Source organism: Miscanthus floridulus, chromosome 18 (genome assembly GCF_019320115.1).
Source record: "Miscanthus floridulus cultivar M001 chromosome 18, ASM1932011v1, whole genome shotgun sequence".
NCBI classification, from domain to species: domain Eukaryota; kingdom Viridiplantae; phylum Streptophyta; class Magnoliopsida; order Poales; family Poaceae; genus Miscanthus; species Miscanthus floridulus.
Window position 1 is genome coordinate 7098967 of NC_089597.1, and position 24847 is coordinate 7123813.

Consider the following 24847-nt stretch of genomic DNA (forward strand, 5'->3'; position numbering starts at 1 on the left):
GTTGTCACTATCATCATCGGATGAGCCACTAGATGAATCAATGTCCATGAGTCAATCACTGACGATGTATGTCTTTTCACTTTTCTTCTTCTTGTGGAAGTCCTTCTTGCCATCTCTCTTCTTGTATGGCTTGTTTTTTTTCTTCTCATCTTCTTCTTCATTGCTTGAGTCATCTTTCTTGCCCATGTACTTGTTCTTGTACTTGTCTTTTTTGGACTTTGTACATTGATGTGCTAGATGACCAAGCTCTCCACAATTGTAGCAGTCATCTCCGAGATTGGCTTTCTTCTAGAGTTTGTGAAGAACTTCTTCTTCTTGCCATCGAACTTGATGCCACTCTTGTTGAGCTTCTTTAGCATCTTGACGGTTTTTTTCACCATTAGAGCAAGGCTTGCATCATCAATTTCATCATCACTTGAGCTCTCGTACTCAAGACTTGCTTTGCCCTTCTCTTGGCTAGCTTTGAATGCTAAGTCTTTTTCTTTCTTCTTTGTAGAGGATGAGCCATCTTCAGGTGTGATGTGCATGTACATCTCATGAGCATTGATCTTTTCTAAGATTTGTGTCGGTGTAGCGGTGGAAAGATCAACTTGATGAAGCACGGTCACAATATGCCCATATTTGTCAATGGGAAGGACACTCAAGATTTTTCTTACAACGTCGGATTGTTGTATTTGAGTGAGCCCAAGCCCATTGACTTCCTCTACAGGAATATTCAAACGGGAGTACATCTCATTAGCACATTCTTTAGGAAGCATTTCAAAAGAGTTAAGCTTTTTCATGATGAGATGATAGCGTTTCTCATGCTCACTCTTTGTTCCCTCATGGAGCGCACAAACGTCCGACCATAGTGCATGGACGTCTTTGTGGTTCCTCACCCGGTTGAACATATCTTTACAAAGGCCTCTAAATATGGTGTTTCTAGCCTTTGCATTCTATTTTTCGTAATTCACCACATCGTCTTGTAGGTGTGTAGCATCCCGAGGTTTTGGGAAGCCTTGTAAGGCGGCTTTAAGTATTCCAACATCTAGAGCTTCTAGATACGCCTCCATGCGGATTTTCAATATGGAAAATCATCCACCTCAAAGATAGAAGGAGGTCCATCCCCGTGAGACATATTTCACTAGGCGGTTAAGCCTAAATACGTGAGCATGAGGCTCTGATACCAATTGAAAGGATCAAGATGCCCAAGAGAGAGGGTGAATTGAGCTAATTCTAAATTTCTTTGCAATAATTAAATTCTACGGTTAGCCCAATTAACCCCTTGTGCCTAGAAAGTATTTCTATTAATCTACCGCACAAAAGTTTAGCAACCTATGTTCCAATCCTACTCTAGCATGGTAATTCTATGAATATAAATGACAAGAATTGAATTACTCAAATTAAATGCTCAAAGTAAAGAGAGAAGAAGGAACACGGCGGTGTTTTGTCGAGGTATCGGAGACTCGCCACTCCCCACTAGTCCTCATCAGAGCACCCGCGCAAGGGTGTAGCTCCCCATTGATCCGCGCAAGGATCAAGTGCTCTCTACGGGTTGATTCTTCGACACTCCGTCACGGTGAATCACCCATAACCGCTCACAACTTGAGTTGGGTCATCTACAAGCTTCGCCGGATGATCACCATGCTCTGAATCACCACCAAGCCGTCTAGGTGATGACGATCACCAAGAGTAACAAGCACGAACTCTCACTTGATCACGACAAGCCTAATGAGAAGGGTGGATGCACACTTTGCTACTCTTGATCTCACTAATGAGGGCTCTTTTTTGGATTCTCAAATCTCAATCACCTCACTAGGACCTTGCTCTTCTTGGCACTCTCAAAGGTGTTTCTCAGTTGTTGGAATGAGCAAAAGTGCCCCCACACACGAATGGAGAAAGTATTTATAACACCGGCTAAAAAACGAACCGTTATGTGCCTCTGCGGGGTGACCGGACGCTCCGGTCATGTTGATCGGACGCTTCGGTCAGTTCACCCCGAACTCCAGTGATCAAGTGGTGACCGAACGCTCGAAAAAGTGTTAAAATTAAAAAAAACCATGGTACGACCCCACCGGGGGATCTTTGCTCGGTCAGGCTCGCCATAGAGCGGCTGGAGCGAAGCGTCTCGGGTTTCGACTACTTAGTGACCATTTGTTGGCCAGGCCTTCCGAGCAAGGGGAGGTCGGTCAACCATCCCATTGCTCAGAGTATAGACAGAGGCCTAGAGGCTTCAATCGGTACTTAGCGAGGGTGTGAGAGTGCACCCGCTAGGTGTAGCGCCTGAGTCACTGACCGATCTATAGAATCAGTCAAGGGATTAATTCCGTTGTAAGGGTATTTAGTATCAGGCTTATGTAACCTTGGATTGGTATTTGTCAGTATCTAAATTGGAAATGTAGTTTGTGAGATACTCCTTTGCATTCTGAAATGGTTATTGTATTTCATACAAGAAAAGGTCAATTTTACAAATTTTGATCAACAATTATTCAAACTACATACAAGTTTAGGACAAAAAACTTACAACAGTAGATTTGTATTCAAGTACCTCTGGCATGATATTGTTTCTTTGGCAAATAATAACAATCTGTTAGAGAAATGGGTGGTCAAAATCTATTATGCATGACTTTTTGCTTATCAAAATACACTTATTTTTTTTTTTTTGAGACGGAGGGAGTAATATGGTTTAAAGATTGTTAGGCCAATCTCAATGGTGAGTTTCATCTCACAGTTTCCAAGAGTGCCACGTCATCTTTACGATGAATGAAACAACATCTCTTAGTGTATAGTTTCATCTCACAGTTTCATAGACTAGACAAAGCTTTAAATTATTGCAAGTCATTGTGATCTAATGTTCCTATGATTATGTGGCCACGTTTGGTCAAACGTAACACAAGAATGCACAAGCAGTAGGACGTTTCACACTCTGAATGCCACTCTAACGCTCACGCTCCAATTTGGCCAAAGAGCAACCAGACTATCTAGTGTTTGGAACTATAGAACGCTAGCACCATGCAGTAAGAAAGAAAGAAGATAAACTATGCATATGCTGAGACAAAACAAAAGAACGTGTCACAGCTCACGAGATGGTAGACGCGCGTATGGCTACTGGTAGTCTGAAAGTGCTGCCGAAGACAGCTCACGAGATGGCAGGGAGTAGGACAGGCACAAGCCGCACAGGCACAGCGGATCGGAAAAAAGGCCGTGGATGAAACGACGCAAGTTTCACACAGTTTCCTATGCGTTGGAAACGTTGCACGCTGCTCCATCCGTATCCTAATTAGTCGTTTAGGACATGAGTTCGGTTACGGGATGATTAATTAGGGGGTAATTTTTCTGTCTTGCCTCTATTAAATAGAGCTGCAGGTGCTACTTGTACAGCAATCTACCATAGCTCGGTTGGCCAAGGCTGCGCGGCCCGAGGCCGGAACTCCACCGTTCGAGTGCTGGCAGCCGCGGATTTTTTTTTATTTGCATGGAAAAGTGCTCGTTTGCATGGATTTGCATGGTACTGTGCTTGCGCGCGTTTTGGCCCTCCGCTTTGCCCTCTGAGCTGCTCACGCGCGCACGTGTTTTGGCCGTCCACGGGATTTCGCCGCGCGCGGTTTTTTTTCGATTTTTCGCACAGTGCACGCTCGTTCTGTTCGGCCGGTTGTCCAGCTACCCCTTCCTATTTAACCGGCGCTTGGACTGCTAGCTCCAGTGCTCTTTCTACCTCATTTCTTTCCACTTAACCGTGCGATGAGTGATTACATCCCTGCCTTTGATCTCAACGTGCCATTAGAAGAAGATGACGACGGCAATCTGCCCTTTGATCTCAACGCGCCATTACCGGAGGACGACAACAACAATGGTAAGGAACAATATTTTTTCAAACTTCTCTGTTTGTTGCATGTGACACGTCCGGCTGAATGGCCTGTTCTTTTTTTTTAGAAAATCAATGGCTATGTGTTTGCCTTTCCTAATATAATCCATGACATGAATATGCTTCTTTTTTCCCGTTTAATTAGATCTTGTTGTGAGTGAGCACGCCGACGCCGACGACGTGTTTCAATTCGGCGAGCTAGAAGATGACGACGGCAACGACGTCCTTGATGTTGACGACGAGCAAGAAGACCACGACGTCGGCAACGACTTCCTTGATGTTGACGAACAAGAAGATCACCACGGCGGTAACGTACCATGTCATTGTTTCCTTTTATACTATGAGCCTTCAATCTTCTCGTTCTAAGAACGCAGTTTTTTTTAAGGTTTCGATTTGAACTTACCACTAGATGAATTTGGTGCCGTTGACTTCGATTATGAAGAGAACCTTGCTGGTAACTTTTTTATTCTTGCCATGAAGTAGTACTATGAACTTGCTTGTTCCATTAGCTCCAACTTGCTGTGAAGGAGTAGTATTATGAACTTGCCGTGAACAAGTGTTACTATGAATGAACCTTGCTGGTATTTTTTTGTTCCCTATAAATAGAAAATGCCATGGCTAAGCTCTGCCGAGAAGTATTTTTTTCATGCATTTGTAGAACTTGCCGTGAACAAGTGTTACTATGACTAAGCATTGTTTTCTTTAACAGAACATGCAGTGGACAACCCAACCATGGAAGTACAGGTTGGACAACCCCACCGAAGACCAGAAATGTCTGAACAACTCCGTAAACGAGTTTATCAAGTTTTGTTGACTAGAAGCAACAATGGCAAACTACGCAAGAAGGACACTGCAATTGTTGCCGAGCAATTTGGGCTTCATATACGGACAGTTCAGAGGTTATGGAGGAGAGGTAAAATACAACTTGCAAACTCAGTTCCGGTTGTGGTTTCTAGTCTAAAGAAGGGTAGAGTAGGCCGTAAGGTAACCCCTGTTGATTTAGAAGCTTTGCGAAACATTCCTCTAAAACAAAGAATGACTATAGAGGATGTATGCACCGCACTAGGAATGAGCAAATGGACGATTCAAAGGTATTTGAAAAAAGGTTACCTTAGACGCCACTCTAGTAGCATCAAGCCATATCTCACTGAAGCTAACAAGAGGTCTAGGTTACAATGGTGTGTTGACATGGTTAACAGGGAGTTGCTTGATGATCCAAGGTTTAAGGAGTTGTATGACTTTGTGTTCATTGATGAGAAATTGTTCTACCTACATCAAAAAAATGAAAGATACTATTTGTTACCCGAAGAAGATGAGCCCCATCGGACTTGTAAGAATAAGAACTACATCCCTAGGCTTATGTTCTTGTGTGTTTGCGCTCGACCAAGGTTTAGGGATGGGAATTGTATTTTTGATGGTAGGATTGGTTGTTTTCCACTTGTTCGTTATGAACCGGCTATGAGAGGTAACGAGAGAACCGGTCGTGTCCGTGGAGACTTGGTTATGAAGCCCATTACATCGATCACAAGAGAAGTGATTAGAGAGTTCATGATCAACCAAGTGTTGCCGGCCATTAGAGCCAAATGGCCAAGAGAAGATGTGGGTAGACCAATCTTCATCCAATAGGATAATGCACCCTCTCATTTGAAGTTGGATGATCTCTATTTTTGTGAGGCTGCTAAGATAAGTGGATTTGATATTCGGCTAACTTGTCAACCACCAAACTCTCCGGATTTCAACATTCTAGACTTGGGCTTTTTTCGAGCTATACAAGCAATTCAATATAAGAAGAATGCAAAAACAATGGTGGATCTAGTTCCAGCCGTGCAACAGGTAATTTGATCAAATTGTTCACACATATTTCAATGTTTTTTTAACAACAAATTTGCTCATTCATTCATTTCTTGCACAATTTTTTTGTAGGCATTTTTGGAGTACTCGCCACGGCTTGCAAACCGAATGTTTGTAACACTACAAGGTGTCTTCATAGAAGCTATGAAAGTGAAAGGTTGCAACAAATTCAAGATACCTCACATGAACAAAGAAACATTAGAAAGAGAGGATCGGTTGCCATCTTGTATCCCTTGTGATCCATCATTGCTACATGAAGCCGAGGTTACTCTTGCTGCATGAAAAAATTATAATGATGCTTGTTAGCTTTTGTGTAGTAGAGACATCATCCTTTCTTGTAATGCCGATTGTTGCATGAACTAAATTTGTAATGCTGCATGAACTAAATCATCCTTTCTAAGTTATCTTACCGATGCTTTGGCGTCGTCCTTTGTCGGCAGCAAGCCCTTGTAGTGCTCCATGAAAAGCTCGCAGTCCACGTTGATGTGGTCGAGCATGGCGTCGATGGAGTAGTCCGCGTGGATGAGACCGCAGCAAGGGCATGGGTAGAACCGCGAGTGCGCACGGTTCCACGCTTCGCGGTCCTCATGGACGAGATGGCAGCGACCGCAAACGAAAGCGCCCGGCGGCAAGTACTCCGGCACCATCTCGACAGAGTCCGGCACGATGTCGATGGGGTCTGCAACCATCTCGACGGAGTCCGGTACCACCACCGGCGCCTCGACGGAGTCCTGCGCGATCACGGAGTCCTACGCGACGACGGACTCCAGTCCTTCGACGGACTGCAGCGGGTCGACGGAGTCCAGTGCCTCGAAGACGTCCTCGGTGGTGACCTCCTGCGAGTCCAGCCCGACGTCCACCGCAGCGACCTCCTTCGACTCCGGCCAGACGTCGTCCGCGGCAAGCAGCACCCGCGCGCCGTCGGGCTCCATGGCGAGCGTGCTGTGGGCGGCGGGGTCAAAGAAGACGGGTCGCGCAGGTGAGGCGCCCCACGACGCCACGACCGGCGCGTGGTAGGCGTAGGCGAGGTGGATTCGTGTGGTTTCGTCGGTCGGCGTCGCCACGGCTTTCGCGGGTATCTGCAAACCGAATGCTTGTTAGCTTTTGTGTAGTAGAGACATCCAGTCGTTTGGAATCGCTTGGACTCGTCCATGCGGCCGGCGCGAGTTCGTGTCGATTAATGGAGGCCAGTCCAGGAGTCCCGAGGGGGCGTGCATGCGGACCGGCGGCGCGTGTGGGAGGCGAGTCGAGGAGACGCGAGGGAGGCGCGTGCGGACGTGCGGCCGGGCGGCGCCGCGTGGCCCCAGGGGCAATCGCGTCCAAAACAGGCTTCGTGGACGCGGATGACATCCTTTGCCGCGAACGCGCTCGGCTCTAGAACGACTGCTAATTAGGATACGGAGGGAGTAGTTTCGTCCCTACCAAACTCTCTTCTTATAAATATAGTGCCAAATCATTATATTTGCTGGGGTGGCACCTCATTTAATACCAATGAAACTCTAATAAAATCACCATTTATACTGGCCTTAGTCACGAAATACATGTCATCATTATTTGGCGCCAAAATTTTTGGCGCCTAAGATCTAGCCCGCACAAGCAATGGACAATGGACCATAATTGACTAGACAAAAAAAAATTTTGGACGGAGAGAGTAGCTTCCAATCAAACCCTAGTCAAATTTTCAAGGAAAGTCAATTTTCTTGACCTACTTCCTCTGTCAAAAAAAATATAAATCTCGTTTTACGAGGAGTCAAATGATCTTAGGTTTGACTAAGTTTATGGAACATATTATCTATATTTAGATTTCCAGTTAGATTTATTATGAAGATACATTGCATGATTAATCTAATGGTACTTATTACCATCATAAACATCAATACTTTCTTAAACAGATTTGGTCAAAATTATGAATCTTTTGTCAAGCCAAAATTACTTTGGCAATTTGTTTTTTTTTTAGCAAAACTTTGGCAATTTGGTATGCACAAAATTTGGCAGGACTTTTGTGGGTCATAAACCAAACAGGGCCCTGCGACCGAGTTGGGCTAGTTGGCCCATTTGGCACCTAGGGTTTGCGGGGAGTAATATATATAGGTTAGGAGGGCGATGGAGAGCGGGCGTGAGAGGAGGGCGACGGAGAACGGGGGAGGGAGGATGCGGAGGTTCCCCCCCACGGAGTGGGTCATGTGTTCCACGTGCTCCGGGTTTGTGTTCAGGAAGAGGCGCACATCCGAGGTGGTGGAGGTGGTGAAGGAAGCCGAGAAGATGCGGGACTTGATGAAGGCGGTGCTGCGGCACGGGCCCCTCCAGGAGATAGAGCCGGCTGAGGCGACGAAGAAGCAGTGGCAGGACCTGCAGACGAGGAGGAGGATTATGATGGAGACCAAGAGGTGCCCGACTTGCTCCGGTTCGCTGTTAGAGGTGTGCCCGACTTGCTGCCATTCGCTGTTACAGAAGCCCGGGCCCGATGAGGAAGACAAGGCGATGGTAGCTGACCCCGGATCGAAGGCCGGATTGAAGGAGAAGAAGAAGAGATCGAGGGAGGAGGGCAGCGCTGACCCCGGATCGAAGGCTGGATTGAAGGAGAAGAAGAAGAGATCGAGGGAGGAGGGCAGCGAGTTGATGGCTGTCCGTCCGTCGCAGGGCATGAAGCAGAGGAAGAAGATTGCGACGGAGGACGAGGCGATGGTGGCAGACGCCAGATCGGAGCAGAAGTCGAAGCGATCGAGGGAGGAGGGCAAGACATCTAGCAGCGGATTGAAGGAGAAGAAGAAGGCGAAGAGTGATGATGAGGAGGGCAGCGGATCAAAGAAGAAGAAGGCTAAGAGATCGTGCGAGGTATTTCTTTTATTTTCAGAATAGCTTTCTTTTGAATCCATTTTCAAGTTCGATTAGAAGGATAGATGAGAACAGTAAAAGGAAAATAAAATATTTATTTCAATAAGTTCCCCTTTTTTAGCTAAACTGCTTGAAGTCCGGGCAAAAAGGGGTACTCTTTCTATAACTACATTAGTATTAGTCTTGAAAATCTTTAAGCAGGAAATAGCTAGCGTAGAATTTGTTTGATATAGAACACTTATATCGATAAAATAGTTTGAACTATTTACTAGAAGGGCACACATCCTCTTTTAAAATGCCAAATCGGTGGCCTATGTATAAAAAAAGAGTTTTTTTTTGGATTTGAAGGAAGATAAAAGGAATTCTATCTATTTTTATTTTCCATTTATTTAGTTTGTTTCTCTTAATGAAACTGAAATTATTAACTAACAGATGGAGGGCAGTGGATCGAAGGAGGAGGTGAAGATGGAGGGCAGCGGATCAGAGATGGAGGGCAGCGGATCGAAGGAGGAGGCGAAGATGGAGGGCAGCGGATCGAAGGAGGAGGCCAAGATAGAGGACATCATCAAATCGATTGGCGGAAATAGGAAGACTAAGATGGAGATTAGGAGGTTGCTCAAGAAGACTGTCGAGATTTTGAATCAGCCCCCTGTCAAGCCTCAATCGAAGGAGGAGGCAAAGATGAAGGATAGCGAATCCGCTGTCAGAAATAGGAAGACTAAGATGGTGACTAAGAGGTTGGACAAGAAGTCAATTGATATTTTGAGGATGCAGCCCCCTCCCAAGCCTGTCATCTACAATACGCGTTACGTGAACCCACACTTGCTTGATATGATTACTGCCCATGATGAGGTTAATTGTGTGTTCCATGAGTACTTGCAATGCCATTCCTTGATCAAGGGGTATGCTGAGTACCAGGTGGAGGTCACCGATGACGAAGACAATGACCACAAGTTGGTGTAGCACTGTTGTCACGTGTGGTTGGTGAGTTAAGGCTGCCTAGCATAATAATAATTATATTTATATTTTAGTATAAGTGATGGACCGTCGCTTGTTTCAGAGATATTCAGCTTTGTTTGCTTGTACAAGTAGTATTTAAGTTGTAAAAGTGGTATCTTTTGTCATATGAGTACCTGGTACTGATGTTATTCTCACATCATAAGACTTGAGTTTCTATATTTTCCTAGAACTCGCTCGACTCAGATGTTATTTAAATGTAGTTGATGTCTCCGTGTCAGTGTCCCATATCTTCAGACTTAAAGAGTTGCTATATTTTCCTAGAAGATGTTATTTAAACGAGCTAAACCAGCACGGTGGCCGTGCTATTGTTGACGTCTCCAACCAGTGCGGCGGCCGCGGTTGTTATGACTGATGTTTTTTCTTTTCTTTTGTTAACCTTCTTTCCTGATTATTATAATCGTACTAGCTCCTGTATTTCTATATTTCCTCTTTTTGGTGCCGTCTCATTTTCAGAAAAGAAATTCCACACTGGTATCTACACTCACATTTTCAGAAAAGAAATTCCACACTGGCACCGGTGTGGAGCAAGTAATAACATTTGTGGAAGTTGGAACTAATGTGGAGCAATTAATAACATTTGTGGTTGGATCGGCTGGATCAACAACTTTCTACTCTGGGAACAAAATACTACAATTTCCGTCTTTTCATTTCATTTGTATATCCATTGACTCTGCCCCCCTTTTTCATTTCTGATGTAGCTAGTGACAACTGCTAACTTCCTTTTCATTTCTGATGTAGCTAGTGACAACTGCTACCTTTCCAGTCTGTTGAGGCAGCCGTTTTAAAGCACTTCAACTGGCATTCGAATGCTGCTAGCATATCTATCAGTCTCGGTATTCTAACAGATATCTCTTCCTTGAATGATGATTGTTGCCCTACATCCTGTGAGAACAAGATTACGAGCTTGTTAGATAAGTAAGTGTGTCAAGTTAATTGTCAACAGCAAACATCAATAACCATTACATCTGCGCTACCTCATAAACATTTTGTCGGTGCCATTATTAACTGATGACGATAGAGTATGATGCTTTTCAGATTGCAGAACATGAACAGATTGATGGATCTGAGGAGCTCAGTGATGCCGACTGACTGGATGCTTTGGGTCTAGCAACTTTCCTGTTCTAAAATATACCCTGGTGAACCATTGATAACAGGTTAAGAGATCTTACCATGTTTGCCTTTTGCAGATGATACTGGGATTAGTGAATCTAACAAAACTGTATATGAAGAAGGTCCTAAAGGAATTTGAACAGCAGGTGCTTAACAAAAAATATTGTGGATTTAAAATACATATAAATTGATATACATGGTTCGAGGTGATTATAAAAAATATATAGTTCAACTTCAAGGTGATTAAGGAGTAGAAATGATTGCGTAAGCACCAGGGTCAAGTAACACAGGTGGAAAACAGTATCACACCCAACAACGCTTGCAACTGGAGCTAATTAAGGATTGGCATCAATATAATGAACTCGCAATGTATAGAACCAAATAACAATCGCTCTAAAATTGTTCTACACGAACCACTGCTCTTGTTATCCCCAAAAAAGGAGTATCTTCACAAAGCATTATCACCAGGATTCAGGACATATATCAAGGTTAATGGTGTCCCAAGAGATCAAATTTGGTTTAATAAATAACTTATAAAGTTAATTTGGTGTAATAAATAAGTTGCAGAATTATAAGGCTAAGTGGCCTCAGTGATCAAATTCCACTAGAGATTAGAGAAACATGTACTCTGCAGATTTGGATTTCTAAGAAACATGTGTTTAACTGAGCATGTTTGTTGACTACATTTGATGGTGATGAATGGTAAAGGTGTGAAACATTAGAGTGCCTTATGTAAATATATCTCATATAAGAGCCTTTTTTTTTTCTCTGCAGCTCCTTTTTCTACACGAATAGCATCATTGCATTAAGTCTTCTGTCCTGACAGATGTCCATCTTAAGAACAGAAGCATCTAAATCACCTAAACCAAATGTAACTAATCCAAAAGTATTTGATACAGATCAAAACTGAAAAAAAGACAAGTTATGGCATTCTTCCAGTTCAATAGTTTTTGACTTTTGATCATCCTGGTACCCAAAGAAAAGAGGAAAGGTTTGAACACTTTGATCATCCTAGGTGCTTGGCTTCTCTGGAAACATAGGAATGCTTGTGTTTTCGAAGGAGCGAGCCCGAGCATGAATGATTTGCTCCGCTCCTTTGATGATGAGCACCATCTTTGGCGTCTCGCAGGGGCACAAAAGCTTGGTGCTTTAGGTCAAGAGGTGGCAACAACCTAGCTGTTGTCAATAGTTTTGTGTTGTGGGTCAGGTCCTACCCAGTGTGTGTGTTTTAGTGTTCTAGGCCTTGTTGTAACTTAGCACCCCCACAGCTCGGGCCGGAGTGGGGGGAGGCTTCTTGTATGGGTCCATTTTTTCCTCTCTTAATGCAATGATACGCAGCTCTCCTGCGTATTCGAGAAAAAAAAAGTTTGACTTTTAGAGAACTAAAATGGGAGCATACTTTAGAACATGTATCTTAAGAGTTCAAGTCAAAACAGCACTGAATATTATATTTACCAACTAAAAATGTCTGAAAGTTTCCATGCTGTTGTTTACAGCTCTTCCAAAGAAGTCTCCTGAAACCAAAAGGAGCACATTATTAATTTGATCGAGCAGACTCTACCACCAGTCCCTCCACCGTCACTACCCCCAATTGAAAGAGTTGTTGCAAATCCCATTGTTCCACCAGAAAAGCAATAGGGTCCTCCACTGAAGAAAAGTAACTCGACTTCTGCCACACCATTCTCTGTTGCATCTCTTCAGCAATATACAAATAGTTTCAGAGAGGAGAATGTGATAAGAGAGAGTAGAATAAGAAATATTTACCTAGCAGAGCTTCCTGATGGCAAGGTGTATTACCTGTCTTGATGGAAGAGCAGCCAGAGTTCAGTATAATTGTATTTTGTGGAGTTGTTGGAGGTTATGAAGATTGACAGCGCTAATGGAAGAATATCAGTAGATGACTTTCTAGAACCTGTAGAACATGTTGAAAATATCTCAGAGATCAAGCATCCTAACATTCTTGAGTTAGTTGGCTACTGTGCTGAATATGGGCAGAGGTTACTCGTGTACAATCACTTTAGCATAACGGACACTAGATGATGCACTTCATGATAGAGGATACTGAAAGTGCACTGGCATGGATGCCTGCCTCCAGGTTGCTCTTGGTTCAGGAAAAGCCTTAGAGTAAGTGTAGTTATTGTTCTATTATCAGTACAATAATCCACATACGGTGTTGTTATTTAAAGCGGTAGAGCTTTCACTGAATTTATTTTCAAATTACTTTTTCCCTGCAGGTATATCTATGATAGCTTCCAACCTCCAATTGTGCACCAGAATTTTGAACCAGCTAATGTGCTTCTTGATAAAAAAAATCTCAGTGTGTGTTGCGAAATTTGGACTGGTAGAACTGATGCCATCAAGTTCCGTCACTCAGGTAAGTATATATATATATATATGTATATGTATATGTATATAGCTCGTGTTTTTAGAATGCCTAAAAATGGGGATGATGCATTCATGGTTTTATTTACATCTTTTTTGCCATTTCCAATATGTTTGAATTACTCACATTACTATGGCTGAAATAGCTCAAAGTTTGAATGTCATCTCGATCCATTGGTGTTAATGGTTAACAATGAGTTATCAGGCATAACATTTACTTGCTCACTGCAGGGATTCCCCATGTTGTAAACTGTAATCAACTTAGCTATTGCAGTTGCCTATTACCACATTTCTATCTTCTCTTAATACTTGATTTGTCAACATTCTCCGTATCAAGATCTATTTCATCTTCCATTATACTGTCCATAATATGACTGTTAACCTTCGGTATTTTGACAACTTGCTGCAAGAGAAAAAAAAAGAAAGTTCATCAGGTTTGTAATATAGAGCCTGTACCACAGATAAGGAGGTGAAAAACATACCGCTATACGAGATTTTCTCTGAGCTTCTATTTTCTTTTTCTTTATCTCTTCTTTAATTGTCTCGTACTCAACAGGAGCAACTTCTGCCCGTTGCTGCAAAGAAATAGAAATCCTGGTAAATATCGTTTCATGTCTTTTCTTTAACCCATCCAACCATACAGAAAAATAATATAACCAGTCCATAATAGAGATCATTTATACAGTAAATGCCTAACAAAGATCTAATTTATAAAGAACAACCTAGTATGTCAACAAAGGGAAGTGCCTTAATTTCAGGAAATCAAACATCTAGTCGTAACTAAATGAATTGCTAAGTATAATAGAGGAAACAAAATGTCCAGCACAAGATAAATTGCGAAACATTCTAAAGAAACTCTAATGAACTATATGTAAATGTGTAAAAGAAGCCAATTTTACCTTCTTGTATAGTATATAACGTACGACAAATCCATGTAAATATGCTCTTACACCGCTGCTGCCAATGTATTGAGTAAGGTTCAGTCGCTCCATCTCTTCTTTAGTCAAGAACTTGTACTTTTTTTTTGGAGCGTAAAATACAGCAGGGGAAACCCCCACTGTGAGATTTTATAAATAAAAAGGGTGAGGACTGTACAGGGAAACAAGCACAACAAAAACCACCCAAGAGGCTGAGAGAGCCACTTAGCAGCTAGAAAACTAAGAAAAGCGATCTATACAAAGGAGGAAAGAAGTGCGTTTGTCCTCAGACATCCTAAGAGCTTGCAGTCTAGCCTTGTCTAAGAAGGAGCATTTCCAGGAGGAGAAAGAAGGCCGTCCTCTGTCATCAAGAACTTGTACTCATCAAACAGTGTTGTCTCTGGTTTCTCTTCCATCTCCTATAAATGGAGGAACGCAAATGATGAAATGTTCACTTAAGGATTACTAGATCAAACTATTAGAAAGCAATCGAAGCAGTCTCACGCACAGTTAGGTTATCAAGATGTGAGCACCACTTTGGAGCAGGTCCAAGTGCAGGAATGAAGTGGGCAGGTATCTGGCTATTGTCCAGGGCTAATAGCATTAAACCACTATTCCAGAAGATGCAGACATCGTTTATAGCACCACCATCTGGTTCAGTGCTAGTCATGTTGTTTCCCTGCAGAAGAGATTGAGGGCATCATGGCACCATCCAACAAAGAGCTTCGAATAATGAAAATGCATATTGAAATTGGAAAGATATTAAGGAATGAGTTTCCCCAAAGAAATAAAACGTTAAGAAATTATGCAGGTTTATAGTGGACTATGGCAGCCCATGAGAGTATTGTTATGTTCTTTCAAATAGAATTGCAAATTACGGTTCAAAAAGACATACACCTTGTTGCCCAGACATAGAAGAACTCAGATTTGGGTGGAAAGCCCAGAGGGCAGCTTGGCCATAGGCCGCTTGGATTGAAACTGAAAGTTACAAGACTTGCAATACAAGAAGATATGCCACTGCTTATATAGAGCAAAAGTGGCTTTAGCTACCTCTACCTACCCTTAGCATATTCTGCTGTATAAAGCAGACATCTTGATTCCTACTTGGAAGCCAAGGAACTGAGAACTACTTGACAGTGAATAGTAAATGCAGGAAAGTAAGATACAAGTAGCTAGGCTTAACTATCAATCTCCCCCTAAGCCTAGTACAGGGTGATTTGCTTCAGACCAATTCTCCTCATCTCCTGGAAGCAATCCCTGATGAAATGGTACTTGATCCGAATGTGCTTGCTTCTGTCATGGAAGACTGGGTTCTTGGCCAGAGCTAGAGCAGACTTGATGTCCACCTTCAACTCCACCACATCCACATCGTCTGCGGCAGATCGATTTGCTGGAGAACCCGGCGATTGAGGATGTCGTCCTGCTCCCAGTGTTTTGATTAGTTTCTCTCTACTGTCAAATTGGATATTAGCAAGGCTTCCAAGTTAGAAAAAAAAAAAACTTTCTGTTCCATCATGGCCTTCCCGTCTCCACCTTTTTTTTTGTTGATGGAACCAGCAGATAAATAGAGGTGAGATGGCATTTTTTATCAAAAACTAATTTGTGAAAAGGAATTCTCCTGAAATAGATACATCTTTTTTATCTGAATGTTACCAAGATCTGCTAGACAAATGTATGATCAAGATCGCTCTGGCTAATTATGCATGTTATTTAGGTATCAAGAAGAAAGTGGCGGCAGTAAACTCAGCCTTGTGTGATTGGTCAGATACGTTTGATTCTCTAATGTTTCCAGCTACGGTATGTGGCCCAATATCACACGATACTTTTCACAATTTGTGCAGTTTGTTCATAAGGTTGAAGTATGTTACCAGGGATTTATTTTACAAAATCATGACCCCATTTCTGTATGACTGTCACAGTTCCATGCAAGCTCATAATTAAGCAAACCGAACTTGTTATTATTAAGAATGAGATATTAGAATGGGGAAGTATATGTTACTTGATTTTGTAGTTCTTGTTAGCTGATACAGTTGTCCTTTGTTTTGTTCTGCTGGGATGAGATAATGCGCAGATGCAGGGGAGCCTGAGGTTGATGTGGATGTGGAAGATGAAGATGTCAGGAAGGTTGGGGACCTGGAGATGGATGCCTCGGCGTGTCACATTCAGTGCTTAGGTCTGGTAAGCGTCGGTTTGATGACAACGACGATGCAAAGTATCCTATATGGTTTAATTTTGTTCACAAAGTGTTATCAAAATTTTTTTTGTTCAGAAAGATAGATTGTTTGCCTGACTGTAGTATATGGTACAACATTTCAATGAAACGGCTTATTGGCAAGTTCACAATGGTAACCACAAACTATCAGCGCACCTCATGGTTGAAGATCTTGAATTGCTTGAGTGATGAGGAACTTCAAGTAAGTGGTGGCTTTTTGTCAGGGATTATACAAGTCAGTGCTGCGGGAGCAGTTCAAGTCCTTCAATGCTGCATTTGAGCATGCGCATGGGGTGCAATTTGGGTGGGTGTGCCAGACAACCAGCTGAGGGAAGAGCTCAGGATCTCAATTTGTTGAGAAGCTGCTGCCAGCATACCGGTCAACTAGCTGATGTTGCTATTTATTCTTTTATTCTTCACAAGGAAGCTGGTGCTGGCATTTGGGCTTGAATTATGCTGTGCTGATAGACGTGAGTATAAATTTGGTGATCTTCAATCAGAGATGGCAAATTTACCTAGACAAGGGTGGCCTGCTCCTCGAGCGGAACCACCGTCCACGTCACCCGGAATTTCCTCGTCCGTTAGATCTCGCGATACATGGCCATGATTTGCTAGATCTGCTTCCAATAGAATCAGCTTCAGTGCGTCGGCTCCTCGCACAGAAGCCACGTCCACCTTGTCCGAAATGTTTTCCTCCGTTCGATCTCGCCATCCAACGACCTAGATTGGTCCGACCGGCTTCCGCCGGAGCGGCTTCTCCTGCTTCTCGTGCGCTTCTCCGGCTTCTTATCAGCTTTTTCGGCTTCGCGTTTGAATCCAGGCCAATAAATATATATGTCAGCTTCCGCTTCACCTGAGTAAAAAAACACAGCTCTTCCGTTCCCTCCCTCCCTCTCTCTCTTCGCTTCCTCCCTCCTCCTCCCGACATCAGGGGCGACGGCGTCGGGCGCGAGCGGCGCGCTGCGGCCGCCCTCCTTCTCCTCCGCCTCCTCCTCGTCCTCCTCCTTCCTCCCGCGGCGGCGGCGGCCGCGAGGCAGCGGCGCAGCCTGCAGGCGGCGCGGGTGGGGCCCGGCGGCCCCCTCCCTCTCCCCCGTCCTCCGTGCGGTCTCCTCGATGCCTCCTCCCGCCGGGGCGCCTGCGCTCCTCCTGTCGGCGAAACCCTAGGTACGATGCCGGATGGGCCAAACCCTAAACTCCGGCGTGCGCTCTCTCCCCTTCCTTAAACTCCCTCTCCTCACTGCGGGGATCTTGGCTCCCCTCCCCTCTTCGCTGCAGCGAGCAAGCTCGCCCAGTGTCCATTGTCTCTTGCTGTTATCTTTTGTGCACAACTGATATCCTTCCATGTACAGTGATTATAAATTGTTGCATTCATGCTATCTACTGAGGCTTGGGGATGGTGCAATGATGATCTTTTTAAGACAGAGATAATGGAGTTCTGCAGTGATGAGTACATAGTTATTTCATTCTTCAATGAATCTTGTGACAATGTCGTTCTATTAGTTGCACATTTTATCCATTTGTTAGTCAGCATACATCCATTGTCAATGATGTCTTTGCTTCATACAATTCATCGGTTCTTCTATTACTGAGCACAACCCATTGCCAATGATGTAATTGCGATTGGCCTTGCTAGAAAGGTAATTTACTACTTAGTGAATGTCAGTATCAGGCTTAGTTTCCTCTTTAACTGTCCAAACTATACCTATTATTTATGCATTGTACCTTTGCTTGTCTCAGATTACTTTTCATGGTTTGTGTTAAGTGTTTGTGACAAAAATACACTAATAGTGTTCGGGCAGCCCGTTGGAAATCTTGCATGTAGAAACAATTTGGACTCATCTTGCATTGGTTGGTTGTTGAAAGGAATTTTAATACAAGGAGGTTGCCTGCATAGTCAGTCGTCATTGATCAGTGATGGAATATAATTACGTTACCTTGTGTGCTGTCGTACTATAACTATCTTGGTTGATAACATGCATGAACCTAAACTTATGCATCCTATTCCTAATATTGATCCTAAACTTAGAAGGTGTCTCTTGCACCAAAGTACTCCTAAAATTAATTGTACTTTCTTTTTGTCATTCATCTTAATACCATTGTTTGAACTCTGTGATCAGCACTTCTTTTATGAGGAGGTCAGTTAGCACATAAACTCAGTACTGCCATACATGGTTGCTATTTACTACTTAATGAACAAATGGTATGCCATTTTTATCTTCCAGAAATAAATTTGTTACGATTATCCCTTTGAAACCTACTTCCGTTTTTCCTGGACATGAAATTTTCCATGACATTGTGCTCCACGTCATTCATCTATAGCTTACCTGCTCAGTTACTGCTAATTGTTCCATTCATTGCTCTGCATAAGTCATTTACCTGCTTATTTTTTTGCCATGCTGTTTCTCTTTTTTATGCTCATCTCTTTATTTTTTCAACTGAACTGGTCATTTATTCACTTCCAGTATAATTTATGTTGCTGGTAGCAGTTGTCCTGTTACCCAGCCTATTGCACTTCCACGCTACTGAAGCACTTATGAATGCCTAGACAACCTAAAGTTCAGATACTTAGACTACGACGCTTTTTGTACAATAATCCTACCTCTGTATAAATGAAATAGATAAGATGGTGAGCTCACCTACGTTACTTATACCAAAATTTAGTCAGTTTTGAGTGAACTATCATATGAAAGACATAATATTTGGGCTCCAATGGTTGTCTAATGATCCAAGCAAGTTTGGTGATTCTGATCTCCAATTCAGGTGTGTAGCTAGGCAGCTTAGTGAGAAGCTACATGAGGTAGTACATTTTAGATGGATTGCTACAGTTACTGGATGTATATTTTTATTTACAGTTTCCACTCAATATTCTACTTTAGCTCTTCACCATGCAAGATTGTCCTTGAGGCTGCAGGTTGATGAACAAACGATGGTTTACACATCACTGAGGTCTCTACGAAGCTCTGCCAACTTTCTATATGCTCCAAGCCTCTTTGCTTATGATCTCGTGTTCTAACCATTTACCAATTTATGTCATGCGTTCCTCATTCACTATGGTCTCAAGCTCTGGCCATTTTTCATTTGCCATTTTTTCCCTTCTTCAGCCTGTGATGAAAATTTGACATCCGTTGCTCAACGCTATGATCTGATGTTCATTCGCTTGTGAGGTACTGGGCATGCCTGCAATTTATGAGAGCAACCCATTTGTCAGCATGCCTTTAAGCTCCAAGTTCATGAACAAATGATGATTAACACATTACTGAGTCCTCCAACAAGCTCTGACACTTTTGTATGTGCTGCAAGCTTCTTTGCTTATGATCTCCTGTTGTAACCATTTGCCAAATCATATCATGTGTTCCTATCGTTATAGTCTGATGTTTTGACCATTTGCCATTTTTTCCCTTCTTCAACCTGTGATGAAAATTCCAGATCCATTGCACAGCAATATGATCTCAGGTTTATTCACTTCTGAGGCACTCGGCATGGCCTGTTACCTATATTATGCAGTTTCTGAGAGTAACCCATTTGTCAACATGCCTTCAAACTCCGGGTTCATGAACAAACGATCATTGCCACATTACTGAGCCCTCTAAGAAGGTACGGCAACTCACCGCCATAAATTTGCTAACCAAAACTAATAATCTTTTCCCTCCATTCTTGTGCCTGCAGTTGCGTATTTCATTTTATAGCTGCGTGCCCACCTCCCAAAACACATAAACACATAAACACTGACCCAAAACACATTATCCTGACCCAGAACTTACTAAGTTCAGATTAAAACTACTCTCTATCCATTTCTATAGCTGCAAGTTCTTTCAAAATATGATACCGCATGCTCTAGCTTATAAGATATGAGCCTGTTGGATGTATAGTCTATTTGTATCCCCATAGTACTATAGAATTTACTGATGCCATCTACAAATTGGGAGTTCAAGCCAGAAATATTAGTCCCTAATGAGTAATATGGTGTCTTTAACCGCATCAGATTTATGTATTTGGTCCATTATTAATTTTTGTAGTCCCTGCAGTTTCTTCGGTATTCCCTAGGTCTGTTCAAATAATATCTTACATTTGCTTTTCCATGTTTTTTGAGGTTTTAGGCTCACTTCCCATTGCATTATTAGTCTGTATATTGTTTGGGGTCAGACCTGCTGGACCAACATCAGATATTCTATTCTATGCACACATGAAACAAAGCAAAGCTGATTGTGATGTAGTTCCCTGGTAAGCTCATCCTCCTTATTTCCTGCCCGTGTGGTGTGGCGTGTGTCTACTTCTGTAAAGAAAATGTCTCTATACACCTATAATAATTCGAAATTCTTTGTTTAATAATATTATTATGTCTTATACTCGATCCAATACTGTACTGATGAGTAAATCCAGTGTGCTTGTTTTCGGATACAACAATCCAATTTTATGGCCCCACAGTAGTGACTGCTGCTGTGCTGTGGTTGATTTACAAAATCAAAGGACTAATCCCTCTTGTTTGACTTCCTTGGCTCTGCCGCATGATCTTGTGCCTCCATACTTTATGCCATCACGTGTGATCCTTGGGAATGATGACACAATGCACACTTGAGGTTAGCAGTTAGATTTCAAGGCTGTCTTTGAATTTAACGTTTCAAATGGCCTACCGATGCCAAATAATATTTACGAGTATCTAGGCCGTTCTTCTGTGCTCCTTTTAGTGCCATGATTAAATTTGTGACTACTTAGACATACAGGAGAATTTTATATATGCATTTTCCTTTCTAATCCCTTCCATACAACTCTTTATCGTCGCACACTTGCATCATTATAAGTGACAAACTATTGTGTATTTTCAGCTTAGGATTATGGCTGACTCTACTTTTATCTATGCCTCTTACCAGATTTAACCATTCTGTTGGAACATCAAACTTGATTGGCTTTCGCTTTCACATGCTAACTGAATGTTGCCAATGGCCTTTGGCATTTCCTCAGTTTTTTTCTTTTGTCTACGGATCTGGTGCAAGCGGTAGAGTCTTACCGCCTGTGACCGGAAGGTCTCGGGTTCGAGTCGTGGTCTCCTCGCATTGCACAGGCGAGGGTAAGGCTTGCCACTGACACCCTTCCCCAGACCCTGCACAGAACGGGAGCTCTCTGCACTGGGTACGCCCTTTTCTTCTGTCTGCGCACTACAGATTCAGATTGTGGAATCTTCTGGTGTATCTATACTATAGACTATCCTGGTAGATATAGTACAATATAGTGTTGCATTTTATACTAGAGCTTAGGACTCCAGGAAAAGGACAAATATTGATCAGTATAAAATTGACCCAACAGCTCATTTTTATGTGTCTGGATGCTCTTTTTTGCTAGAGTAGTTTCCGGTGGAGCGGTTCGAATGGAATTATATGTGTGTTCAGTTTACCTGCAATACGAATATGGCACCAATGACCACGTCATGGCTTGGAGAAGTTGCATACTAAGTGCATCTCCAAGAGCATCTCCATATTCAGGTATGCAAAGCAATACACACCATGTTGGTTGCCTGACCCATCGTTATTTATGAGGTCAAGAGTTTGCCTCTGCAGTTCACAGAATTAATTACTTGATACAAACATACTGTTCAACTGCACTTCAAATGAAACCACTCGTGTCATACATGCTCGTGATTACATCTACAGAAATATAGCTACTGCTATCCTGTCTATTTGTTTTTCCTAATCTTAGTTCTTACCAATGAAGCCACTTCTACGGCTTCTGTTTACAGGGGGACCGTTTCAGCAACAAACAAGTTCCAATGGGATAGCAAGGACAAATTTCAACTTCGAACTAAAGTTCCTATACAGTTTTCTACATTAGCAATCGAAATTGAATTATTTTCCCTACTTTAGATATTACAGCACAGCGAGTGTAGGATCAGAGCTGTCAATAGAAATTAAATTTACATACCGCTCGGATGAGATCGGCTCTGGATTCTTCTATCAGATGCATCATGCCATGAAATTTGAGGTTATATGATGCACGCAAAATAGAAATTAGAAATATTTTGTAACCAGACCCTATTGCTTCTCCGTTGAAATATTTATACTTAGATTCAATTTAAGGCATGGAGCTACTGCACTCCATTTTTCGTATTGTTCAGTAGATTCTGTCAGTGTTGAGGTTCTACAATAAGATTGCTTGTGTCAATGCAATGAAGTGATCACATCAACACCTCTGCTTACAACATGGAGTATGAATGCCTTCACCTTAGATTTCAATGAAGTGAATTTGCACTGCCATAAAATTTGCTCTTAGAAAGTTATCAATCAGTTTTCTACATTAATTAGATGGCATGTTGCCTATTGCATCCTTCAAATTAAATGTAGGCTATGTAGAATTATATAAGCAAGGTTCAGCCTTTTTGTATGCTACAAATTAAAATGAAGGTTATGTTCAATTATATAAGAAGGCTTCTTTGTTGCCTCCCAGACTGGGACTACTAGCTAAAAGCAGAATCATCAGTTGAGGTTGTTTTCCCTTGGTAACCTTCTCGAACTTACTTTTCTTCAGATTTAGATGCCCATACAAATGCATGATTCAGTTGAAATTTATGCGGATGACATTCATCCTTCTATCTCTCAGTTTGTCACTGTGTTCTCATGATCTTTTTTCCTTTTTGCTTTTCACTTCTTTTTCAAGGTTTGCACTTCCAAAGAAATTGTATCCATTCCTGTTGCCGAGATCCATAGACATCTACAGGTCTGTCAGTAAATAAAGGTATAGCAATCATCAGATTATAAATACTAATTACTGAATCCTAAAGCTAGATAGTTATATGTGTCCCTTTTATTATGCTGCCAAAATAAGTCAACTGAATGGCTATGGTCACTTCGTCTGTTCCCCTTTTTTTTTGGTGGTCTTCCAATTATGCGCCTTAGCAATACGCATCGAACTAAATGTGTTCCATACTTATCCACCGTCATAATGCTACCACACTATGAACCATACTAAAATCCTTTACCGTCGCGCGAAGGCGCGCGCCTGCCACTAGTATGAATACATTTTGGGAGCTTCCTGAAGCTGTTAATCGGCACAGTGGCTCCTACTCTGTAAGAGAAGTTCATTTGGTTACTACTATTATATTATATAATTTGCAAGTAGGATGCCCATATAGGAAATTCTTTCAGGAACGCTGGATAGCTGGAACTCATGGTAAATAGTCTATGCTTTGTGGATTAGATTTAAAAAGATTTATATGACTCTCATGTACCATATGAATTTGTAATATGATAATAACATGCTGTTACAAATTCCAAAGAAAACTTGAGGTCTTCTCCATGGCACAGTTCTTTTCGGCTGTCGAAACTAATATAAAGATGTACTCCTAAGTGGAATTGTTGATTTCTCCAAGATTTACACTATGTTACTATTTTAGTATATGATCAGTAGTAGGGATGAAAACGGATCGGATACGGACGGATAACACTGATATTATATTTGTTTTCATATTTATGTCCGAATTCGGATTCGAGTATATGATCAGTACTCAGTAGGTTAGAAAATGGATGCTATTTGGCAGGGATGTTTCAAATTTTTTATTGTGTTCCAAGTAGCATGCCCATATAGGAAATTCTTTCAGGAACCTGCATAGTTGGAACTCATGGTAAACAGTCCTTTGTGGATTAAATGTAAAACAACATGATTTTGTACAAATTCAAAATAAAAATTCAGGTCTTCTCCATGGCACAGTTCTTTTGAGCTGTCTAAACTAATATAAAGATGTACTGCTAAGTGGGTGTCGGTGTTTCAAAAACGAGTAAATTTATGTTTGCGCGTCAAAGCTCGGATGGTGTGCAAGGTGATACGAGGATGTATACTGGTTCGGGCAGAACGTCCAGTGGCGAGCGGTTGCTCGTGCTTGCACTAAGTCTGTAATAGGTGGTTACAAACTGTGGAGAGAGGGAAAGTTCCCTGATCTCTGTGAGCGAGTGTGTATGTGAGAGCGATGGTTCGTGTTCTCCTATCCTAGATGGGAAGCCCTACCTTTCCTTTTATAGCTCAAGGGAAGGACATGTTACAGAGGTCAACACTACTACACAAATGATTTTGCGCGACACCCCCCCGGAGGCCACCGAGGCGGGCACCTATTTTTACCCGTCACGGTAAATGCCACGGTTTACCTAGGCGGGCATTTTTTATTTACCACGGCGGGCTTTTTTGCCCGCCACAGAAAATACCCTATTTTCCGCGGCGGACATCTTAAAACGTCCGCCACGGTAGACGTCTTAAGATGCCCGCCGCGGAAAATGTGCAGACCCAATAGCCATCTCCAATATAAACCGAGGCCCTCGCACCATCGTCGCCGCCTCCCCCACTCTCTCTCTCTCTCTCTCAGCTCCCCGCCTCCCCCACTCTCTCTCTCAGCTCTCTGCCTCCCCCACTCTCCCTCTGCCTCCCTCTACTCTCCCTCGATGCAGGCAGCGGCGCGAGGCGCAGCTCTCCTCCATAGCGCCGCCCCCTACAGCGGCGCGCGCGGGACGACGGCGACGGTTGTGCCCTCCTCCCCCACGGATCCTCCATGAACGACGACGGCGCGGGGCTAGGGTTTCAAATCCAGTGAGTTCATCTCCCTCTTCCTCTCCATCTCTCTCTTCCTCTTTCCATCTCCCTCACTCCTCCCTCTTCCTCTCTCCAGATCCGGCGACGGCGACCTATTCCTCCACGGATCCG

At 42.7% G+C, this 24847-nt stretch overlaps 1 protein-coding gene across 14 annotated transcripts; it reads left to right on the forward strand.

Moving 5' to 3' along the window:
• The first annotated feature begins 7801 nt into the window (after window positions 1-7801).
• LOC136523039 (uncharacterized) lies at window positions 7802-23527 on the forward strand. Of its 14 annotated transcripts, none has more exons than XR_010776075.1 (11): window positions 7802-8530; window positions 8963-9043; window positions 9077-9514; window positions 10289-10465; window positions 10586-10704; window positions 12157-12784; window positions 12895-15756; window positions 16031-20748; window positions 21040-21298; window positions 21514-21648; window positions 21878-23527. XR_010776075.1 is itself a non-coding variant. In XM_066516822.1 (2 exons), the coding sequence occupies exons 1-2, from the start codon at window positions 7847-7849 to the stop codon at window positions 9491-9493; spliced, it is 1215 nt and encodes a 404-aa protein (XP_066372919.1). In that variant the 5' UTR covers window positions 7802-7846; the 3' UTR covers window positions 9494-9719. The 14 variants fall into 14 exon arrangements, 1 of the variants encoding a protein (XP_066372919.1); XR_010776074.1 differs by having other exon boundaries at window positions 8963-9514; window positions 16031-16304; window positions 16396-20748; window positions 21878-23525; XR_010776063.1 differs by having other exon boundaries at window positions 8963-9514; window positions 16031-19765; window positions 20269-20748; window positions 21878-23524.
• The last annotated feature ends 1320 nt before the right edge of the window (window positions 23528-24847 follow it).